Raw genomic sequence first — 21,313 nt, 5'->3', positions numbered from 1 at the left:
CGTGGCCCTACACAGCACGGGCAGGATGGACAACCACACCATAGAGGATCTGGATCCGGGAAAATTATCGCCCCTAGAGGACCCCTGGATCCGAGAGGAAACTCGGTCCTTGTCCTAAATTCCATTATTAATAATAACTTATGGGCTTTTAAAAAAAATCTTATGGGTATTTCAATTTTCAATTCGGGATTTCGGGGCCTCCCTTCAGAGTCCAGGCCTCCATTGCAAATTTTTTTTTTCTAATGGTCGAAATAGCAATTAGCAATGGAAAAAAACACAAAAAAAAAAAAGAAAGGGGAAAACCACAACTGAGTGACGGACAGTTTTGCTCTCGAAATACAGAGAGAGATGAACAGCGAGCGGATAGAAGAAATAACACTATTTAACAAGGAAGAAGAGAACGCGAAGTAGACAAATTCGGCCGACAATGCGTCGCGATTTCTCGCGTTTCGTTCATCCAAGGTGCTATGTCTTCTTGTTTGTAGCGGTTATCATCATTTATCTCGCTTTCTCGACCTCTCGCCCGGTACTTCTTCTTTCTTGATTGTTCTTTGTTTTCTTACTTTTTTCTAGCTAGTGCAGAATTGCCAGTTTACTGTTTTATATTTTGCTTGTAATTATATTCGTTCCCTGGAAATCTTGAAAATTTTAATTATTCCTTTCCTATTTAGTTCATGTGGATCTACTCACAGAAATGTTTAACACGGAGATCTGGATCCTCAAACTGAAATTTATTTTGTCCATGATCTAATTGTGGTTTTGACGGACTTCGGTGGCATTGTGAATTGAAACTGTCTTATCTTGAATGTTACGGAATTCAATGCTTGGATTTTTGCATATTGAAATGCTAGCATTTTCTTTTCAAAATTTGTGTCGGCGTAAAATGTTTGCAGTGATTAGTTGCTTAAATTAGTATACGGATTTTGAAATCCAAGACCTGCCAACGGAGAAGTCATTCCTTAGCAATATAGTCAAGTTCCTAGTTGCTCCAAAGTTAGAATTTTGCCCCTTTATGCCTTTATTTTACCTCTGCACTCTGCAGAACAATGGTGGTCAGTTTGTAGAAGAAACATGCTGAAGGTAATAATAGTTGGATCACAACAAAAATAAAGAAACAAGCAATAGATCGGAGCAAAGATTTTATATTATATTTCACTTTTTGGTGGTGTTTGGAAAACCCTTTTGTAAAGAAGAATCAAGGAACAAACAACAACAACTAAGCCTTATCCCAATTAAATGGGGTTGGCTACATGGATCCTTGTCACCCATTCAGTTCAATTTGAGGTCATACTTGATTCAAGGCCGAAACTATGCATGCCTTTCCTCACCACTTCTCCTATGGTCATTGTAGGTCTGCCTTGGCTCTTTTAGTTCATTCAATATGAATCAAATCACTTCTATGAGTGATGGATTACAAGGAATGAAGTTAAAACTTATGCAATATGAGTGATGGACGACAAGTTTTCTTTAACTGAATTTGGGAGGCTGCCAACATCAAAAGAAAATAAAAACTCACAACTAGCCCACGATTAGACTTGACCTATCCACTGCACCATTGGTTCAAACCAAACCAAAAACTGGTTCAGTTTTTAAGAATCTTAGGCCTACAAAAGAGGTTGATTTCAAACCGCCACAGGTCCTCTTCCAATGCCTCCTATTGGCCACTGAAGCCTGCATCAATATATGGTCCCTAGTCATAGTGTCCAGTGTAATATATTCTAGAAGAGTCTAGTGGAGTAGTATTCCTACTGAAGGCTTCTGGAAAATTTCTGTAGAAGGAAATGTATGTATAGTTGTGAAGTTTGAGTTTGAAAACTTTGAAGATTTCATTCTTTGTTATCATATTTCTGATCCCTACATTGGTGGGAATATCTTCTTTGATCTAATAGCCACAATTTCCGATGCTTAAAAGCTCCATGTTTGAGAAAACTCTTATGTTTCGCATGGAAAAGCAATTGCTTTTTGTTAACTTGCATGGTTATGCACTGATCACTGATTTTGCTTGTTTTTGATATAGCATTATTATCTATGTACATACAACCTCCAAAGACATTAAAGTTCTTCATTGATTTTTAGGCTGAAGATAAAGTGGAAGAGGTGCCTGAAATTACTCACAGAGTATTCTTGGATGTTGATATTGATGGGCAGAGAATCGGTACAGAGCATTTACTTTTCTTAAAAGTTTTTAAATTTGATTGATATGGTTGAACCAAATTTCAGTTTTTGTTTGTGTTACAACCGTTTATCCCAAAACCTCGATCTGTTAAGTAAGGGCCACAAGAATATATCAACACACAATACCCCCCCCCCCCCCACGCATGTGCATGCCCACACAAACACCACACACGGCTCTGGACACCATCATGTGGCACCAAGGAGGCACAACACGTAGGCAACACCACAAGGTATTCTGGATTACCTATTCCAACAGATACCATGTGACAAAATAAATAAAAGAAACTGACAAGAAGGAGAAGGAGAAGAAGAAGAGAGATCTTATGATCAAAGTGTAGATCAATCTTCATTCTTCATGCTCAGATCTCATGATCATAAAAAAAAAAAAAAGAAAAGAAGCAACCAAGAAGATTAAACCTCTTTAAGGGCTCTCAAAACAGATTTAACTAGACAAGAGATCTGAGTTAAACTTGCTCTGATACCATATTGCAACTGCTCCCAAAAGCTCAAGCTGTTAAGTAAGGGCCACAACAATGTATATGTATATCAACACAGTTTTCTTGATCTGGTATGTGCTTTTCAGGTTATTATTTCGGCTATTTGAATTTAATTTGCATTTCATGTCTTTCTTTCCTAGGCTATATTGAGCTGGAATGACTAAAAATATGCAGTTGGAAGATTTTGCCAGTATTTTCAGTTCACTTAGGCTTACTTTTGGAGGCATAAAATATTGTACTTTTGGTCATGGAAATTTGGAATACATTTCATTCACTGGAGAGAGAGGGGGGGGGGGGAGAAAGTAGAAACATCATATTCGCCATTTTGTTGCCACTAGCATGCTTGCTGGAAGGCCGGTAGGGAAGAGAAGACAATCTGAGAAGAAACTCAGACTTGTAGGAGAGAGGGGGAATCACACGCACAAGCACACTCTCACAGAGTAAACTTAATAAACCTCTATTCAATTCACTGTTTTCGATGTTGGGTTACATGCAAGTATTTAAAGAAGAAAATAACAAAACTCCTATTCTAACTACAAAACTGAAATAACTTGCAACTCAAACTTAAACTCTATCCAACACCTACGTAGTCAACAAATAAAATACTGAAATAAATAAACTACTAAATAAAACTTCCAACCCTTGTTGGCCCAAAATCCTAGGTTAGACCGGTTCTGCCTGGGTTTGGAATTTGGATCTCCAAAGCCTATCATGCTGGTCCAACCAGTTAAGCGATACTGCAACAATGCTACTTTCACTTGACATAAATGTTCTCTGTAAATATCTCTGGCTTCTAATTCATAGAAGAGTTACATTTCATTCTTCCACATATCTGAAGACTTTGGTTATTTTGGTGTCATACCATCCTTGTGTTCTCTTAAATTAGTAGAGGTGTGAAGTGTGATGCTGATATTTCTTTTACCATCTTTCTGATATTTCTCAATAGATTGAACTTTTCCTTTTTTGTTCTCTAATAGAATGGTGATAGATTTGCCCTCAATTGCAACTCTTCTTCCTTTTTATGTTGATTTAGGAAAGTGTTTGAATTTCGGCAGTTGGGTTATCTAGGCGGGTTAAATCACCAATGGGTAACCTTATTTGTATTTGTATCTTTTTTTTTTTTCAAGCTTAATTAAACTTGAATTGGACACTCTTATTCTCATGAGAGTTTCCTCTTGGATTCGTTTCCTTTTCTCACTTGGCAATGCACGGGAAGCATGGTTCTCAAGGTGACCCAAGGTGGTGGCCAGATGCCTAGGCAACAAGACACCCGCCTAGCAATGCCTAGGCACCCTAGGCATGCATGCTATGTATTATTTATGCCATAATGAGATGCAATATTAGTCTATAATGCAATATGAACGGTAAACCACAGAATCAGCAGTATGAAACAGAGAAGAAGAAGAAAGGGAATTTAAAAAAAAGAAAAAGAAAAGGCAGCAATAGGAAACAAAATATGAGTTGTTTCAGAATACGAGAAGAAAGAGGAACAGAAACAGAAATCGAAAGCCGAGAAGAAAATAATTTGGTTTAAATCCACCTAGGGATTAAGTTTCAGAAAACCACAAAACAACAGGATCATAGACTAGGGAAAGATCCCAGATTCAAAGAAAATTTAATTAACCAGGATCAGAATATAAGATGTGCACCAGTGTGTAATGGATGACTCTGTCCTATTAGGAGAACGGAACTTCAAAAGATGGGATCAATCCAACGATCGTATTCCAAATTTCAGAAGAGTCCCACTTGAGAACTCTAAAGAACTGAGATCTGATATCAGTTGAGATGGACTGATCTCAGAACGTTAGGTATAACCAGATTAATCAAAGCAGCAAATAATTCTATTGCATACCAACAGACCAGAATCTGAGATCAGATTTAAGAACAAGTAGTAGGTACGGTATCTCAGATCAAGGGTATAACTTGAAGATTTCTGGAAGTAAAAAGTCAATTGGAATTAACCCAATTGTGAACAGGATTTAAAAGTGAAACCACGAGTTTGCTTAGGTGATAATCCGGTTGCTGAAACAGGGGTTATATCTGATATCTCAGGTGAATAGTAGTGGCAGAAACTCCAGCAAGCAGGGAATGAGTAAAATAATATAGGAACTTGAATGCACTAACCTGAAACAATGATGGAAAATAAAGAAAATAGGAATAAGAGGAGAAGGGACATGACCCGGGAATCACCACCAACCAATCTACTGAATCACCACAGCAAGTGGAGAACTGCATCACCACCACGAAACCATGAAAGCATGGCTTCTTTGAATAATCAAATAGGCTGTAGCCCCTCAAATTCCTTTATTTATAAAAAGAGATAAAAGAGAGTTATAGTTGACTCTAACAAGGAGTTAAAATAAGAAATAAACCAGCCAAACTCTTCCTATATTACAACCTTAAAGGAAGACCTATTGGACTTAAATTCTAACAAGTAATAAATAAGATAAAGGATAAGATAGAGTTTCTAAAAAGTAAGAACTCTATTACCACTAATACAAATAACTATTTAAAAGAATAACAACTCCGACAAACTACTGAAAAAGTGTCCCATGTTACTGCTGCTGGTTCAATTCTGAACCAAAAGTGGGTGAACCAGAACCTCAACCGAGTTCATGACTGAGTTAACTCGTTGAGTTAATGAGTTGAGTTGCTGAGTTGACTCTGGTTATTCTTCCTTCTTTGGTATTTCTTAGAGTACCTTGCTGATCTGCATCAACTCTCTCTGGCTTGAAAGAAACTTGACCTCGAGTTTTGTAAAGTTGAGGAACCAACTTCACATGGTGTATATCCAGGTTCAGTCCATAACAGAGCTCCAGTAGCTAACAGATGTTAAAGAACAAAATTCTCAAGCTGTGGAACCTTCTCTTCAAATAACTGTGGTGGGATCACAAACTCAATGTGCTGAACTTTATGAGTTATAGCAGTTGTGAATTGTATGTCCCTAGAATGCCCCGTAATTGCGTCGTTGTCCTCTTCCACCATTGCGTCAACATCTTCAGCCTCAACTGTAATCAATTCCTTGATGTCTTCACAATTGTCTTTCTCATCAGTTTCAGCCAATGGAATCGGGCATATAATATTAACTTCGTGGGTCTCCTCACCATCCTTATCATTATCATTTTTATCATCATGTCCGTCATCAAGTGGACAACCATGATATACCTCCATTGTATCATCCTCATTAATTGCTGGCCAACTGCATCATTAACGTTCTGTCACATAGGGCAGAATTTAGCAACTTGCCCATACTCCTGGCAACTGAAACAGTTTGTATTATTGCCATTGATCATAGATGCGTTACCCTTTGATCTGCAACCATAAGGGTGTTAGTAGGTCGGCCACCTGTAACTATAGCAGCTGGGAAGTTCATCTAATTCTCCCTGGCTTAAGAATCAGACCGTCTAGGAGGAGGCCTTAAGTTTTCTTCTGCTCGCAAGGCCTTTAGAAAACATTCTTGTAGATCATAGATGTCATGCACATTAATCTCCTTTCTGATCTGCGGCTTCAATCCCGAATTGAATTGAAAAATCAACTGAGTGTCTTCTTCTTCAATACCCTTACGAGAGATTAGTGCATCGAACTGATTCATATACTCTTCTATTGACAGTGTACCTTCTAGTTTTTATGTTTCCTTATTGGAGTCAGTTTCTATTTTATAGGAGTCTTTATATATATATATATATGGTTGTAAACTCACTGCTACGCAGAGTTGATTGAGAATACTCTGTTTGTGTTACTGTGGCTGTGGTACTGTTGTTGGCTGTGTAGCGTGCTTTTTCCTTTTCCTCAGTCTTGTCCTCCTTTTTTTAACAGGTAATATTCCTCTCATCTTTTTCCACTGCCATTTCTTCTTTCGTTATCTTTTCCCTTCCTTTCTTCTTGTTTTTTCTCTTGTTCCTTCATGTTATTTCCCGCTTAATATTGATGCTCTGTTCTGGTGCTAATCCTGGGTACAGTTACAGAAACAATGATCTCTCCAAGGTCTTCCCCTATCAGCCTCAAAAAACCTTGGGCCTTACATACCTACACTAGGTTGTCACCTCTGTGGAATTGGAGCCCTAAATCTAGTTGTGTTCGTGAATGGCAGAATCATTTTCAGATCAGGTTCCCCTCCTCCACCAGTTGTAGTTTCAGTCGTTTTATTTCTTTTATGATGGATCTTCTGGGCTGCTTGTTGCTTGCATCCAGTAGAGACTTGAAGAGTCACGAACCTAATTTCAAATTCCAACTTGATTGGGTGCCTAATCCCTTATTCTATTTCTACCCTCCTTATGTTAGTACCTACTTGGCTACTTACCCCTCCTCCTCAATACTAATTCCGTTTGTGTTCCTGCCCTTCTTAGTCTATGTTAAAGATACATACCGTGAGATTGTATGCTTGTGTGACAAACCCAGAAATAGAGGAGAGAAGAGAGAAAGAGATTGAGGGAGAAGAAGAGAAGCTGGACAATGGACCTTGTGTTCTATCATACCAGCAGTAAATATTTATATTAAAGCCAAAAACAGAGTCACAATAGGAATAAAACTGTTACCTAGCAAATCCTAGAATCTAATTACAATAGGAATAGGAAACAATAAGAGCCTAATCTAAACTACTTAGCCAAGTATACAATCCCACGGTATGTATCTTTAACAGTCTACCTAGTGGCTCCTTAAAATTTCTAGTTATTTACCAAACTGTCATCCCCTTTTAAAAATTGGAGTCTTGTTGATTGGGTGGGCCCATAATAGATCTGGACGAGGGTTTTTGAAACCCGTATTGCATCACACCTACATTGAATCTCATTAGCATAGAAGAGCTCTGGGCCTATCATATCGCTTCTCAATCAGCTATAATATATTCCAAAAATTCTCCAAAAAAAAAAAGAGGGTACTTCTATCATAAGACACACACAAACACAGATGGAGCTTTAACTGCCTCTATTCTTCCAGTCTTTCCATTAATTCAAGTGCTGAAGGAAGTTGTTCTGTCTCCTAGTCATAGTAGTTTTGGATGTCTTAAGTATTTTCCAAATTGTGTCCAAAGTAATCCTCCATGACAACTTCGCTTCCTGAAATCTTACTTTGTCATGGCTTCCTACTCCATATTGAATTTGTTTTATGATATTTGTAACTAGAGTTCTTTAGGAAAACTTAAATTTGTGACTATCCAATCTCAATGTTGTATCCCATGTTTTGCCATGTCATAATGTATCTGGAATTTGCTGAGGTGAAACAAGAGTAAATTTCATATAAGTTATATAGTCATAATTTAAATTGTAACTATCCAATTCCATGCTGCATCCCATACTTTGGCATTACCTTGTATCTGAATTTTGTGGTGTCACACAAGTAAATCCTATCCAGTCTGTGTAAAACCTGCCTGTGGTGTTTATGCTACTATGTAGCTTTCCATTATATAGTGCAAATCTGCTTCACCTTTTAGATTTTTACATGGTAGCTGTTTGGACCTCACTTGCCACAGGTGTGGTGATGCGGGACTCTACATATGGGGTAGATGTTATGTCCAGGTATGTGCCTGCTGTGACAGAACCAGAACTAGAACAACCAGTACCTGTGCAAGAGAAAAAGAGAAGAAAGAAGAAAGGAGAAAAAGAAGAGAAGAGCAGGTCAATTAGAATAAATGTTACTGTAATCGGCTGCAAAGTTGTTTATTTATAAGAAAGAAAGTAATAAGAATTACAAAGAGCTCCCTAGACTTTAAACATTTGTTCATAAGCCTCTGAAACTGAAAGAAAGTAATAAAAATTACAAAGAGCTCCCTAGACTTTAAACATTTATTCATAAGCCTCTGAAACTGAAACAACATTACAATAAATCCCTACGGTATTACTTAACACTCCCTCGCAAGCTGGAGCATAAATATCAACCATGCCCAGCTTGGAACAACCTTGAAGAAAGACATTTTGAAACAATGTGATGGGTTTCTGGAAGCTGAAAGGATTAGGTTTCAGAAACTCAGTTTAAACCAGAATCACCATAGTGCAAATCTGCCTGTGGGTTCCTCTCTCCCCAGAAAACCTAACGATAGAAGAGAGAGGAGCAGCCCGGCCTCACGGCCAGGCTGCTCCTCCCCCTTCTTCCCCCCTTCTCCTTCTCTCTTTCTCCTCCCCCCCCCCTCTCGCCCTTCCTTTCTTCCTCCTTTCCCCTTCTTCTTCGACTCCTCTCCTTTCCTTTCTTCCTCCTTGTCTTTCTTCCCTTCTTCTTTGGGGTTTTGAGCTTGGTCTCCTCGTTCGAACCCACGAAGTGCTAGTAGTCATTACCCTTGCTTGTCTGGAGTCCTGCTTGTCGACAGCCCGTTCAGGTTGTTGTATCGTCGACGTCTATCTTGCCTGGGTTGCCGATCTGCAAGGCGCCCTCCCGCTAGGTCTGTTGCCTGGCTCGTTGGGGTCTCTTCAGGTCGCGATGCTTCATGGGCTTTCGTCTCCGTCAACTGCTCTTTGCTGGGTCCCCTCCCTTGCTGGTTGCCTTCTTCGCTTGGTTTGATGACTTGTCTATTCGCCTATAGCCCTGCTTGCTTTCTCTCTCTCGCCAGACGTTCTTCATCGCTGGAACTCTCAGTCGCCGCTCATCGCCAGCCTCTTGGACTGCTGCTGCTTGGCCGCAAGCTCTTCTCAGTCAGTCTGCTATCTGATCTGCCTGGCGCGCTCGGCTAACGCCGTGCTTCTACCAGCTGCATAGTCTGCCATCTGCAACCTATGCTCGGCCGCGGTTGCCCTCTGCAAGGCTGGTGCCTCTTCGACGTGGCTGTCACCTTCGCTTGGCCTGCTCAAGCTTGGCTGTGGTCCTCCGCTTGGCCAGCGCCCCTCTTCAGCGGCTGTTTGTTTGGCTCCGGTGATGCTCCGTTTTCGTCTCGGCAGCTGGTCCAAAATGAGATGAGAAAGTTAGTTTAGGGTTTGTGGTTCCCTACTTGGAAATGACTAGGCTGCCCTTCTCTTTCTGTTGGGCTTCTAAGCTCTTGTGGGCTTTTGTGCTTCTTGGGCTTCCTTTCTGGGTTTTGCCCATTGGGCTTTGGATTTTACAGGCTTAGCCTCCTCCCAGGTGGGCCTTGTAGTTCGTTTGTGGTCTTGTGCCCTTGTACGCTCTGTCTCCCTCCCCCCCCTCCCCTTTTCTTTTCCTTTGGTAATGAATTAAATTATTTATTCACCCAAAAAAAAAAAAAACAACAAATCAGATGAACATAATATTCTGTTGTAATGTCAATGATATAACCAGTAACAATGCTTTAAATTTTGGTTGGAGTCCAACGGCTGATTAGGAGTTATAGCAGTGTCCTACTTGAGATGGATACCCAAAACCCTGAGGTCAATGGGAGTTAGGAACAATTACTGAACAACTTATATAGAGCAGATTTCAAAGTGCAAATAACAATGATTAACGGCAACAGATCTGTTGATAGCTCACAGCAACTAATAAGTGATTACATCAGAAAATTAATGAATTAAATAGGCACAGAAATTGATGGGAAGAGTTCTAGATTTATGGGACTACTCAATTGACTTCTGATAAAAAAAACTGAAACCATAGGTAGGTTTAGAATGGTCTGCGGTTGATGCATCTGAGGTTAGAATTGAATCTCAGATGTATTGACCCAAGAACTGAAGAGTTTCAGTATATAGGACTGTGAACAGAACAAGAACTGTACTTACTTGAGGAACAATGGAGAAGAAAGAATGAAGAAGAAGAAGATATAAACCCAGCTTCCCACTGAGAACTTGCTGGAATGATGGAATCCCACCAACTGTGCCTTAGAATCCCACTAAGTGTTGCTGCTGAATCTCACAGACAGGACAGCAAATTATTTATAAGAAAGAAAATAATAAGAATTACAAAAACCTCCCTAGACTGAAATTGTACTTATTAATTCTCATTAATGAATCTTTGTTGTTACTTAAAACGAAAATGGTAATGATTTGGATCTGAAGCATGGCCTTTAGAATGTTGTGTTGTGGTGTATCTTGTTCCATGCATAGTTCGAGAACTTGCTTTTCCGAGTTTCTCGGTATTTCGAAAATCCGAGACGAGATGGGGGTCGAGTCACAAAAGTAAATGTTTTTGTATTTGTATTTCATTTACTTAAGATATTATTCATAAATAAGAAAATACCCCCCTATTTGAATTCAATAAAAATAGTTAAAAAATCAAATTCCAAAAGGAAAAAAAGTCAACCCCCCAGTTCAAGAACAAAAACTGGATTTTCGGCAGTAGGTGCAATTTTCAACTTTTTAATGCTGGGGTTTTTCTCAAATCTAAAAATTCCACAAATCTTATTATGGTAAAACATTGCTAAAAACCAAAAGTGCGGTAAAATATTCATTTGTTTTGATGTCCAAAAAACTATTTTCATTCAAAGCGAATTTGACAGCATTCGCGCCCACCAAATTAAGTTTGACCGGTACATAACTCTTTCAATATAAATCAGATTTTAGCAATCTTGGACTTATTGGAAAGCTTTGATAAGTTTGACTGGTACATAACTCTTTCAATATAAATCAGATTTTAGCAATCTTGGACTTGTTGGAAAGCTTTCCAACAAGTCCAAGATTGCTTAAATCTGATTTATATTGAAGGAGTTATGTACCGGTTAAACTTAATTCGATGTGCGCGAATGCTGTCAAAATCGCTCTGAATGAAAATATATTTTTGGACATCAAAACAAATGAATATTTTACCGCATTTTTTATTTTTAGCAATGTTTTACCATATTAAGATTTATGGAATTTTTTGATTTGAGAAAAACCCTAGCATTAGAAAGTTGAAAATTGCACCTACCGCCGAAAATCCAGTTTTTGTTCTTAAACTGGGGGGTTGACTTTTTTTCCTTTTGAAATTTGATTTTTTAACTATTTTTATTGGATTCAAATAGGGGGGTATTTGCTTATTTACTTAAATGATATTAGGCATAAATAAGTCTGTTTGTCCTGTGTCTGTCCTGGTTTCAGGCATAAGTAAGTGTCTGTCCTACTTTCCCACTAACTAAAACTCCTATTCGGACTTTGTTTTTGCAAAATCTGATAGTGTCATTGTGTTTAAATGGCCTAAAATAGGCTGAATACCAACTTTCAGACCCAAAAGAGGTCTAAAACCCACCGAGATGGGCTTCCGAGTCGAAAAAAAAAAAATTACAAAAACTCGGCGAGATCTCGACTTGACTCGGTTTTGGGCTGGGCCGAGATGGCTCCGAGACCCAAGTTTTCGAACCTTGGTTCCATGTAGCTAACAATTTCACACTAAGTGTCTCTCTGGCTGTTGTTCATGCTAGGTGCAATATTGTGCATTTCTGTATGTCCATACTTTGGCTGATTGGCATGGATCTGTGGTTTTCTTCACCTCTTCCCATGTTCTTCATACCATTATTTGTTTGAAAATTTTCTTTCTTACCATGCGGCTTTTGTGATAATCATCAATGCCAAACAGAGAAGAAGAAGAAAGGGAAGAGAAAAAAAAGAAGCAGAAATATGAAACAGTGAAGAAGAAGAAAAGGGGAAAAATAGAGAGCAGAAGAAGACGAAGGAGGGGGAGGAAACTTACTGGTGGTCGTGTGGGAGCCGCGGAAGGGTTTGAGGGTTTCACTATCAATACAGTCCTCACTTCTCCTCTTTTTTACTTTCTTTTGTTTTTTCTTTTTACATGCATGATTCCATGTATCTATTGTTCCAAAACTCTGCACACAAGCCTATTAAACAGTCAGGAAAAGAATCAACTTTAAATAGCACATAAAAAAGGCAGACCCACTCAAAGTGTCCACCCAGGTCAGAAGGCAGGCCAAGGCAACCAAGGCAGAGGCCTTTATGCATACGGAGACGTGACAGCACACCTAGGGTAGCCAAAAGCACCTTGTCGCCTAGGGGGTGCGCAGGTGATGCCTTGAAACTATGGTGTGCATGCCTCTGTGTGTGTGTGTGTTGCCAAGCACTATAAATCATAAACCACTCTGGTATGACTGTTCTTTTTTAGGATGTTGGTTGTTGTAATGTTAGTGATTTATCTGTCTCTATATTTATCTATTGGGTTCATATGAACGTTTTTTCTTTTTCCCCTTTAATTCTTCTGACACACAAATAATTCTGTTATTTTGAGACTTTTGGTGAATAGGAACATCTCTTTTTAACAGAGAACCACTGTGTTATTTGCTCTCACGGTTCCCTGAATAACTGCCTTCTTACTTAGGATACATAAAATGTAATACTCTAGTTTCCATCTTTTATCTGGTCTTAACTTTCTTAACCTCGTTTTTCTGCAGGTAGAGTAGTTATTGGATTGTATGGTCAGGTTGTTCCAAAAACTGTTGGTATGTCTTAAATTTCTGTCCTACCCAGGACTTTGCAGCGATTTAGTCCCTTTCTGACATTGCATCATGCTTTTCTTTGTCTCCCCAATGATGGTTATTGTTCACACTTCATATTCATTGATGCTTGGAAATTAATATTTGTCCCATGGAAAATATTACTAAATTACACTTTGTTTATTGTCGACATGTGTCTATAACGACCAGTAAGTACAGATATTGCTTGAAAAGCAAAAAGTAGGGATGGCAAAATGGCAAGGTGGGGCAGGTTGAGATAAAACCATATCTAACCCACTTAAAATATTGCTTAACTTGGATCTGCTGCCTGTGCCACCCCATGAAACATGCATGATCACCAGTAGTAGAAGACAACTGGGGTGGGGCCCCTGCAGGTTGAGGCAGGGCAGGGCCTTAGGTCTTTTGGAAACCCAGACCTGACCCTAACCCAATGTTGGTCATACCAGAACCAAACCATTAGGGCTGGGCTGGGGTGTGGCCCTATTTAACATGCTGTGTTGCCATCTCTACTTGTTAGGTACTTAGCTCCTGCTTCAACTGGAAAATTATACTTGGCTTTTTGCTCAAAGTAGTCATTTTTGCTTCCCCCCTAGATTGCAAAGCTACTTCCTACACATTTAGTTCTTGAAGGGAAGACAAAACAACATATAGATTTGTATTACTTTTATGTAACACAACAATCCATGATTGGTAGACCAAAGTCTATTGCAATTATATGAACATACATTTATTCTACAAATGTAGTGATTCGGTACATATTTGTAGGTTTTGTATAATTAACATTCTTTTACATTTTTATAAATTACCTAAAAATGAAATAAAAATTCTTAAAATAAAACTAGTGTTGATAAATTGTGGTCCGAAAGCACTGGACAAAATGCAACTTTTATAAATGCTTTTTGAAATACATGCATAATGGGTAAAAAGATTGTAAAATATCAAAATAAAATCATTAGACGAATTCAGTACTCATTTTTTTTACGGTTTTCATTAACTATTATTTATTTTTGAGGTTACTGGCACTTTATGTTTTTGCCACATGGATGGATGATTTGGTCATTCTAATCATTGGATCGACAGGGAATTCTCTTGATTTACCACGTCAAATTTGGTGGCCCATCTCAACCTTTATTATCTTATTATCATACTTCTATTGGGTGTTTCCCCTTGTTTCTTAGATGGTTCAAATTCTTCAGCAGCATTTAGCTTTTTGAAACAAGTCTCAAAGAATTTTTCTGATGTGGTGAAGTCTAACTGGACTGAAATTAACACATGGTTTGAAAATTCATGGATAGTATGTCCACAAGGTTTTAGCACCAGCCAAACTATCAATGGCAGATAGCCAAAAAGGGACATAATGGCTTGTGCTACCATATGTGTCAGAAACCAGCCCTCGTCTATTTATATGTTTTAGTGATAAAATTTAGAAATATATCTTTTACTAAAGAAAATGGGAGCAAGTTATATGGTCAGGCAAATCACTGTATCCAATTCTTATGTGAAATATGTTGGTTTAAATTTTTTATTTCAATTTGTGATAATGAGTGACTTTTTGTAGTCTTAAGATTTTTTTCTCACAATGAATGATTATTTATAGTTTTAAGAATTTTCTCTTAATGATTTGATAGTTTCCTTCTTTAGAGGTGACTGAAAAAATTTGGTTCTGGATTATATTTGATTGATCAAGATCAAATGAGCTGCTGAAAGTGAAGATATGGTAAAAATTTCTTGTAGATCCCATCCCATCAAAATCCAGCCCATTTATGGAAGATCTGTTAATTTGACGGAGGTTAATCTACCTTGATGCACTCTGATTAAGATCCAAACCTGATTAAAATATGCATTATTTATTATATTATATATAATGTTTATTTGTGTGTTTCTTTTTGTCTATTAGGTGTTCATACTTTATTAATCTAGTGGAAAGATGTAACCAGGGTTTCCGGTTTCGGAATATTTCGACAGAAACCAAAATTTTGGTTGAAACCTGGAAACTTTTTCTAGCAAGTTTCAATGGTGGGTTTTGAGAGCCAAATGACCAAATCAGGTCAAAAACTTTTAGGAAACCCCATTTTAGGCCCTCTAGACATAGTAGAACCCTTAAATTTTAAAAAATACACCAAAAATGGCAGTTTGACTTCGGACCCTATTTTAGACCCTCTAAACCCGGACACTTCTTTATCTATACTCAATTCAAACATGGGTAATGTTCGCATTAGTACAAAATCAAGTAATTACATTCCTCATAAATACTGAACAAATTATTGGCTACCAAGTCTCACCTCATTGTTGCACTTTGCCTGTATAGTTGAATTAGGCTCCAACTTGACCACCACATTTTCCACAGTATGTAACATTTAAAAAATTGAATGCCAACCACCAAGTATTTATCCTATTTTTTTTGCAAATATTAGTTTTTGGGAAAATGGTATACTTCCAACTTTGAATCTTGCACAAATCTCCCAACAAAGCAGCAAATCGTCGCTTCTTCGTAACTAGAAATAATGAACAAAATGTGGTATTTAAAGCATGGTCAGAGTAACATTTCGGCCGAAATTTCGGCGAAACGAAACAATTGACCGAAATTCAACCAAAACCTCTAAATTTTGGTTGAAATATGTGCAATCCGGTTTCGTTTCAAGCCCTTGTGAAACCGAAATATTTCGCACAAGTTTCGCGAAATTTCAGCTAAACTGTGTACCAAGGATGTAATATGTTATATTTGTGCATGATAATGTAATGAATTAAAACCTAATCAAATATCAGTATTTGAATCTGATTGTACTAATTGTCGGATCTGAACACAGATCACCTAGGAAGATCTTTATGATTATTAATTGGATAAGTCCAATTGATGAAATTATTTAAATATAGATCCACCAGGATCTGCTCTGAGGCTGACCCTTTGGCGGCCCTCCTTCCTGTCATTTTGGCTGGCAGAAATGTCATCAAAAGTTACTGAAATAATTAGCGTTCTTGGTCATAATATTGCATCTCTTAATATTCTGTGGTAGGTCTTTCTGACCTTGGTAAAACTGAAATATTGCATTCAAAGCCACTGACTTTTTGGATTTTAAAAACATGTTTACATGGTGTAGTTTACTAATTTAAACTTGGCAGGGTTCTTTTTTCTATTTTATATTTTTCTTATAAAAGTAATATTATACTTTTTGTAGTAGTTAAGAAATGATTTATTTATGTGTTTGATATGAGGTGTGTAACTGAATTGTATGTGTTCTTGTTGTTTTAATATACTGGTAAGTGACTATGTGGTAACCTGCATTTTAGTGATTGTACTGTTTTTACTCTGGATTTGCAGTAAATAATTGCAAGTTTCTTTGCCTAACGCCTCACTATTTCCGGTTTTGCAGAAAATTTCAGGGCTCTATGCACAGGTACATGGAGGACTTCCTGAAGATCCTTGACTATTATTTATGGTTAAATTGTCAGAATCACAGTTATTGCTATGTTGTTTCTGCACCATCTATTTTCTTCTTCCTTTGGTTTAATTTTTTTTTGTGTAAAATTTTTCGTTTTCTTTAATGGTGTTGATCTATTAATTTTCAATTGTAGGGGAGAAAGGCAAGGATGCCAATGGAAAGAAGCTCCACTATAAAGGAAGACCGTTCCACCGTATAGTTTCTGGTTTCATGATCCAAGGTGGAGACATCGTTTCTGGAGATGGGAAGGGAAGCGTCTCTATTTATGGTGGCACCTTTTCTGATGAAAATTTCAAGATAAAGCACTCACATGCAGGTCCGCTACCTCTGATTTCTTCAAATGTTCTTTCTCTTTTAAATGACTTCATGCATGAGTAACCCTGACTGCCTTTTTCTATATATTTGAAAACATATTTTGCTCAATGTTCCTTATGTTTCTTTTGCATGTTGTAAGGTATGATGCCATAAATTGCACTTTTTTAATTTGATCTTTGAATCTCTTGAGTTAATTCACTGTCACTTGTAGGTGTTGTTTCCATGGTAAACTCAGGACCCGATTCTAATGGCTCACAGTTCTTCATAACCACAGTCAAAACCGGCTGGTAAGTTACACAGCTTGTTGGATAATGCTGGGGTACTGTGGTTTTTTGCATTACACATGAACAGGTGGACCGGATGCAGGTGACTGTGGACTGTAGTGATTGGACATCTGTATCACTTGGCCTCTGAAGATACTCTCCCAGAAATATAAACGAGAAAAAATAGAAAGAATCATCCAAATAAATATTTTAAAATCTCTAAAGATAAGATAGATACTGCACAGGAGACAAATAACAAGATGTTTTACTAATCAGTTCAGGCTGATTCTCTCAGATCTCCTTAACTTGGTGCATTGTCTAGATTTTACAGTCATGATGAAGTATGTGCAGAATGTGTATCATTAGAACAGTTTATTATTACTTATGGTGTAGCCATTTTCCCCAAATTATCTATTCCTTTTTTTATAAATGTTTCTTAACCCACTTGAAACATCTATTAGGCTGGATGGGGAGCATGTTGTCTTTGGCAAGGTTATTGAAGGAATGGACACTGTTTATGCAATAGAAGGGGGAGCTGGGACCTACAGCGGTAAACCTCGGAAGAAGGTTGTTATTGCAGACTCAGGCGAGATACCTAAGAGCAAGTGGGATGAAGAAAGTTGACTAGTTCACCAACTAGTTTGTAACATTAGCATTAACTCCATGGTATGATCGTGCAAAGGTGCTTCAAATTTGAGCTGCATTGTAACATGTCCTTGAGGTTGATTTAGGTGTGCATGGTTTTCCAGATCAGGTTTAAATCTTTATCGTTTGATAAAAGTGTCATGTATTTTCAAGATGTTACAATATATAGAAATGCTCATTTTATAGAGGAAATACACCATTCTTCACAGTTTCTTTTTAAGAGGAGATTATCTGTAATCGTTTTTCATTATATAGTGTCATTGTAGATAGCAACTGTGCAGATTTCAGGCTCGAGGAAACAATGCCACAAGATGGTGCAATTTCTGAGTAATCCATGCATTAGTGTGCACCCTCTTGGTAGTGTTTGATTCTGAAGTTTTATTTTGTCATGTGGTCAGCTCTTGAAAGCTATCAGTCCCCGCTTCTCCCATATTTAAAACTTTCAAAATCTAGAACGGCCAATAGCCTGCATGCTATACCTAGGATGGTAAATGATATGTTTCATAACAAGATCATTTCAGACCTGTAAAATTGCATATGCAAGTAGGGTTTCTAGACGTAACAGCCTGAGGATTTCTGATCGGGCTGTGGACGAGGAGTTTAAAAGATCATGGGTGAGTGCTTCACCCGATATGCTCTGTTCCCAGGGTTTCAAGAATCAGAATCAGATCGGTCGAGCCTGATCCTAATTCGTCAATCAAACTGGGTTTCTAGGGTTCAGGCTGATTCCTGATTGATGCCGGCCAATTCTGATTGAATTGGAATTGAAATTGGCTGGACTCGATCTGGATCAAGAATTCCAGAGTTTAATAACCTTGCACACATTGTATTTTATCAATGTAAATCTGCTAAGAAGTGTTCTCTTTTTTGGAATGGCGTTGTGTAGACATTTCCAAAGGAAAACCTGGAATTTTGGATGAACATGTAACTTCCAAATCTGTTTCCAAGGGAATGGATCATTTAGATACGCTTTCATCTTTAAAACTGCTAAACAGCCCTGTTTTTGCTGAGATTACCATTCTTTGAGTTTGTTAGTCCATTGGAGTGTGTGGAATGTTGTTGTCATTGTTGGCAACGTATTTGGTCATAATGGTGTTGTGGCAGTAGCTATTGGTGGTTTAGAATAATTGAAATGGTCAAAAAGTCACCTACACAGCTATAAGAGTATTCCAGTCATTTGACAGGGTTACAAGGGTACCCGCACTTGAAGAACACCATTTAACAGCATATGAAGTCCTTATATAGTGTTTGGCAAAGGGGCGAAGCAGCAGGTGAAGGTTTCATACTGTTAAAATTGTGATTTCACAGGTCCATGCAATGCCAGTGACTTCAAGGTCATTTTTGGAAGGCTGAATGGAAATTCTGGGTGAAGTGGTCTTCATGAGAAATGAATTTTGTCGAGTCGCGGTTCCAACGCAACTAGTCTCGCATCATTTGAATATTGGACGAGAAAGTTACAGATATTTTCATGTCGATGCGCGAAAATGGAGCAAATCTGGAATAGGCAAAAGTTTATATACTTAGCCAAAATTTTTGGCTTATCTTTAAGTGTTATACTGTAGACAGACGTTCTCCATTGTTTTGTTAAAACTCCAAAATCTCTTCGAGCGTCAGATCGGTATCTTGCATCAGATTTGGTTCATCAAAAGAAAAAGAAAGAAAAAAGAAAAAAGAAAAAGAGGAAATAAAGGAAATAACTAATGTGTAGTGAAGTGTGATGTTGGCATGACTTCACCCCCATTTCTTATAAAGGAAGAGAGTGTGAAAATCTCTGACGCGTTTTTCCTTTTGTGCACGGTTTGTCACGAAGAATCTCTTTATTTACGGATTTGCCACTGGTTACGTATCTTGGCCATCCGATGTCTAAATGGGATGAAGTTTTTTTTGAAATTGGGTATTTTTTTGAGAGGAATCCATTGAAAGGAGTTACAGCATAGTTTGAGCATAGAAAGTCAATGATATTACTGTTTTATGCTCGATGATTCTGTATTGAAGATAGTTTGAGCAGTAGAGCGTACATAGACAAGATTTCTATGCGTAAGAGGCTTCATGATTGTTGGATTACTCTACAAGAGGTAATCCCCAATTTTAAATCCCCATTGTGAGTTTCTAGGTTGCATGTTTAGTTGAAAAAAACCTAGTTTGATTGTAAGCCAATATTGACCATTGTATTGGGGGATTTGGTTATGTTATTTACAATTAATTATTGTAACTCTGTCAAGTGGGGGCTTGTACAGAGACTGGGGTAGTTGCCCTCGTTTGTGTTGTTGCACAAATCGAAGCAGGGATTGTAGTTCCTGGGCTGTTGTTGCAGTCAAAACTTTGAGTAGCATATTGAGCAATATACGAAACCCTGGGTAAGGTTTTGCTCCATGGACGTAGGCAGTTTGGCTGAACCACATAAATTTGGTGTCTTGTCTACTTTACTTTCCATTGCATGTATTGGAGTGTGTTTGATCTGCGAAGTGGGGTGCACTATCTGGTAGACCTGGCCACACAGTGGTTGCGAGGTGGACGTGCATGTGTGTTGTGGGATTGGTAATTACGGGATTGCCCCGGCCAATCAGGTTTGTTTGAAGTCTTCTCCATTGACATCAACATAGGGTTGGAATTTAGGGATTATTTTTTATGAACACTAATTCACCCCCCTCTCAGTGTCAACCTGGGATCAACAAGTGCTATCAGAGCAAGGTTACCCAGTCAGAAAAGTTTAACAACTTTGGGATTGTGAACTGAGAGACTTTTAGATGGCTAGAAAAAGTAAGAAGAAGTCTAAACCTGTGTTGAGTGATGATTCAACTTCAAGGGTAGTTGTCAGAAGATCAGACATGTGGTCAGTTAGTCAATCAGATACAGAGGTTAATGAACCTACATTCATTGTTCCTGATGGTTTAGAGCATCAAATTTTAGATGGTTCTTCAGAGTCTAAGGAGGAGCTTGAAGCGGTAGTTGACATGGAGGCAAAATTACTTAGTGCATTAGAAGACCTCAAGGATGAAAGGAAAAATAATAAGAAAATCACCAAGCAGGTTGAAGACCTTGATCAGAAAAATCTTGAATTACAGCCTCAGTTGGATGATTAAAATTCAGAAAAACAAAAGTGCAGAAAATTAGAAAAAGAAAATTCTGTTATGAGAGAACTTATGTCAGAACTATGGAAGAGAAGCACACCGCCTGAAGTTGACAGAGATAACCTGCAACAAGGTCAAGTAATTTTGAGGTTGAAAGCTGAAGTCAAAGAACTCAAGTTCATAGTGGAAGCGCTTGAAGGACAAATTATACGGAAAGATGAAAAGTATTGTGAACTTGAAGACGAGTGTGTAGCACTGCAAGCACAGGTGGTACAGTCACAAGAAGAGATAAGTCTATTGCATGCACAGTTGAGTTACTCCCAAACACAGGATGACAACACTCCAAAAGAGACACCCCATGCTTCTTCACCCAAGAAGAAAAGAAGAAAGTTAAGACAACTCCAGGCTCAAAGATATGATAGATTCAGATACAACAGAAGAGCCAATTGTGATGGATTTAGAAGAACTTCACACCAGAGACAAAGATGGCAGACTCCTACAGTATGGCATAGACCCACATCCAGGTTCACTCCCCACTTCCCTGGTTGGTGTTATAGTTGTGGTGCTTATGGGCACAGGATGTCAGATTGCAGATACA

General features: G+C 38.2%; 1 protein-coding gene across 1 annotated transcript; it reads left to right on the top strand.

Moving 5' to 3' along the window:
- The first annotated feature begins 319 nt into the window (after nt 1-319).
- On the top strand, nt 320-17,896 carry LOC122662553 (peptidyl-prolyl cis-trans isomerase CYP21-1). Its single transcript, XM_043858212.1, has 7 exons — nt 320-526; nt 2,077-2,155; nt 12,919-12,966; nt 16,353-16,376; nt 16,555-16,737; nt 16,948-17,023; nt 17,461-17,896. Exons 1-7 carry the CDS (start codon nt 428-430, stop codon nt 17,621-17,623), a joined length of 672 nt encoding a protein of 223 aa, XP_043714147.1. The 5' UTR covers nt 320-427; the 3' UTR covers nt 17,624-17,896.
- The last annotated feature ends 3,417 nt before the right edge of the window (nt 17,897-21,313 follow it).

Source organism: Telopea speciosissima, chromosome 5, assembly GCF_018873765.1.
Source record: "Telopea speciosissima isolate NSW1024214 ecotype Mountain lineage chromosome 5, Tspe_v1, whole genome shotgun sequence".
In the NCBI taxonomy this organism is placed as follows: domain Eukaryota; kingdom Viridiplantae; phylum Streptophyta; class Magnoliopsida; order Proteales; family Proteaceae; genus Telopea; species Telopea speciosissima.
Note: the sequence above shows the minus strand (reverse complement) of the source record. Positions and strands in the feature narration are given on the sequence as shown.

Excerpts from the sequence above, each read along its gene's own strand:
- LOC122662553 (XM_043858212.1), top strand. The coding sequence starts at position 428 with ATGCGTCGCGATTTCTCGCGTTTCGTTCATCCAAGGTGCTATGTCTTC. Across the intron at positions 16,738-16,947 it reads GATAAAGCACTCACATGCAG|GTGTTGTTTCCATGGTAAAC; the intron begins GTCCGCTACCTC and ends TGTCACTTGTAG. Across the intron at positions 17,024-17,460 it reads ACCACAGTCAAAACCGGCTG|GCTGGATGGGGAGCATGTTG; the intron begins GTAAGTTACACA and ends AACATCTATTAG.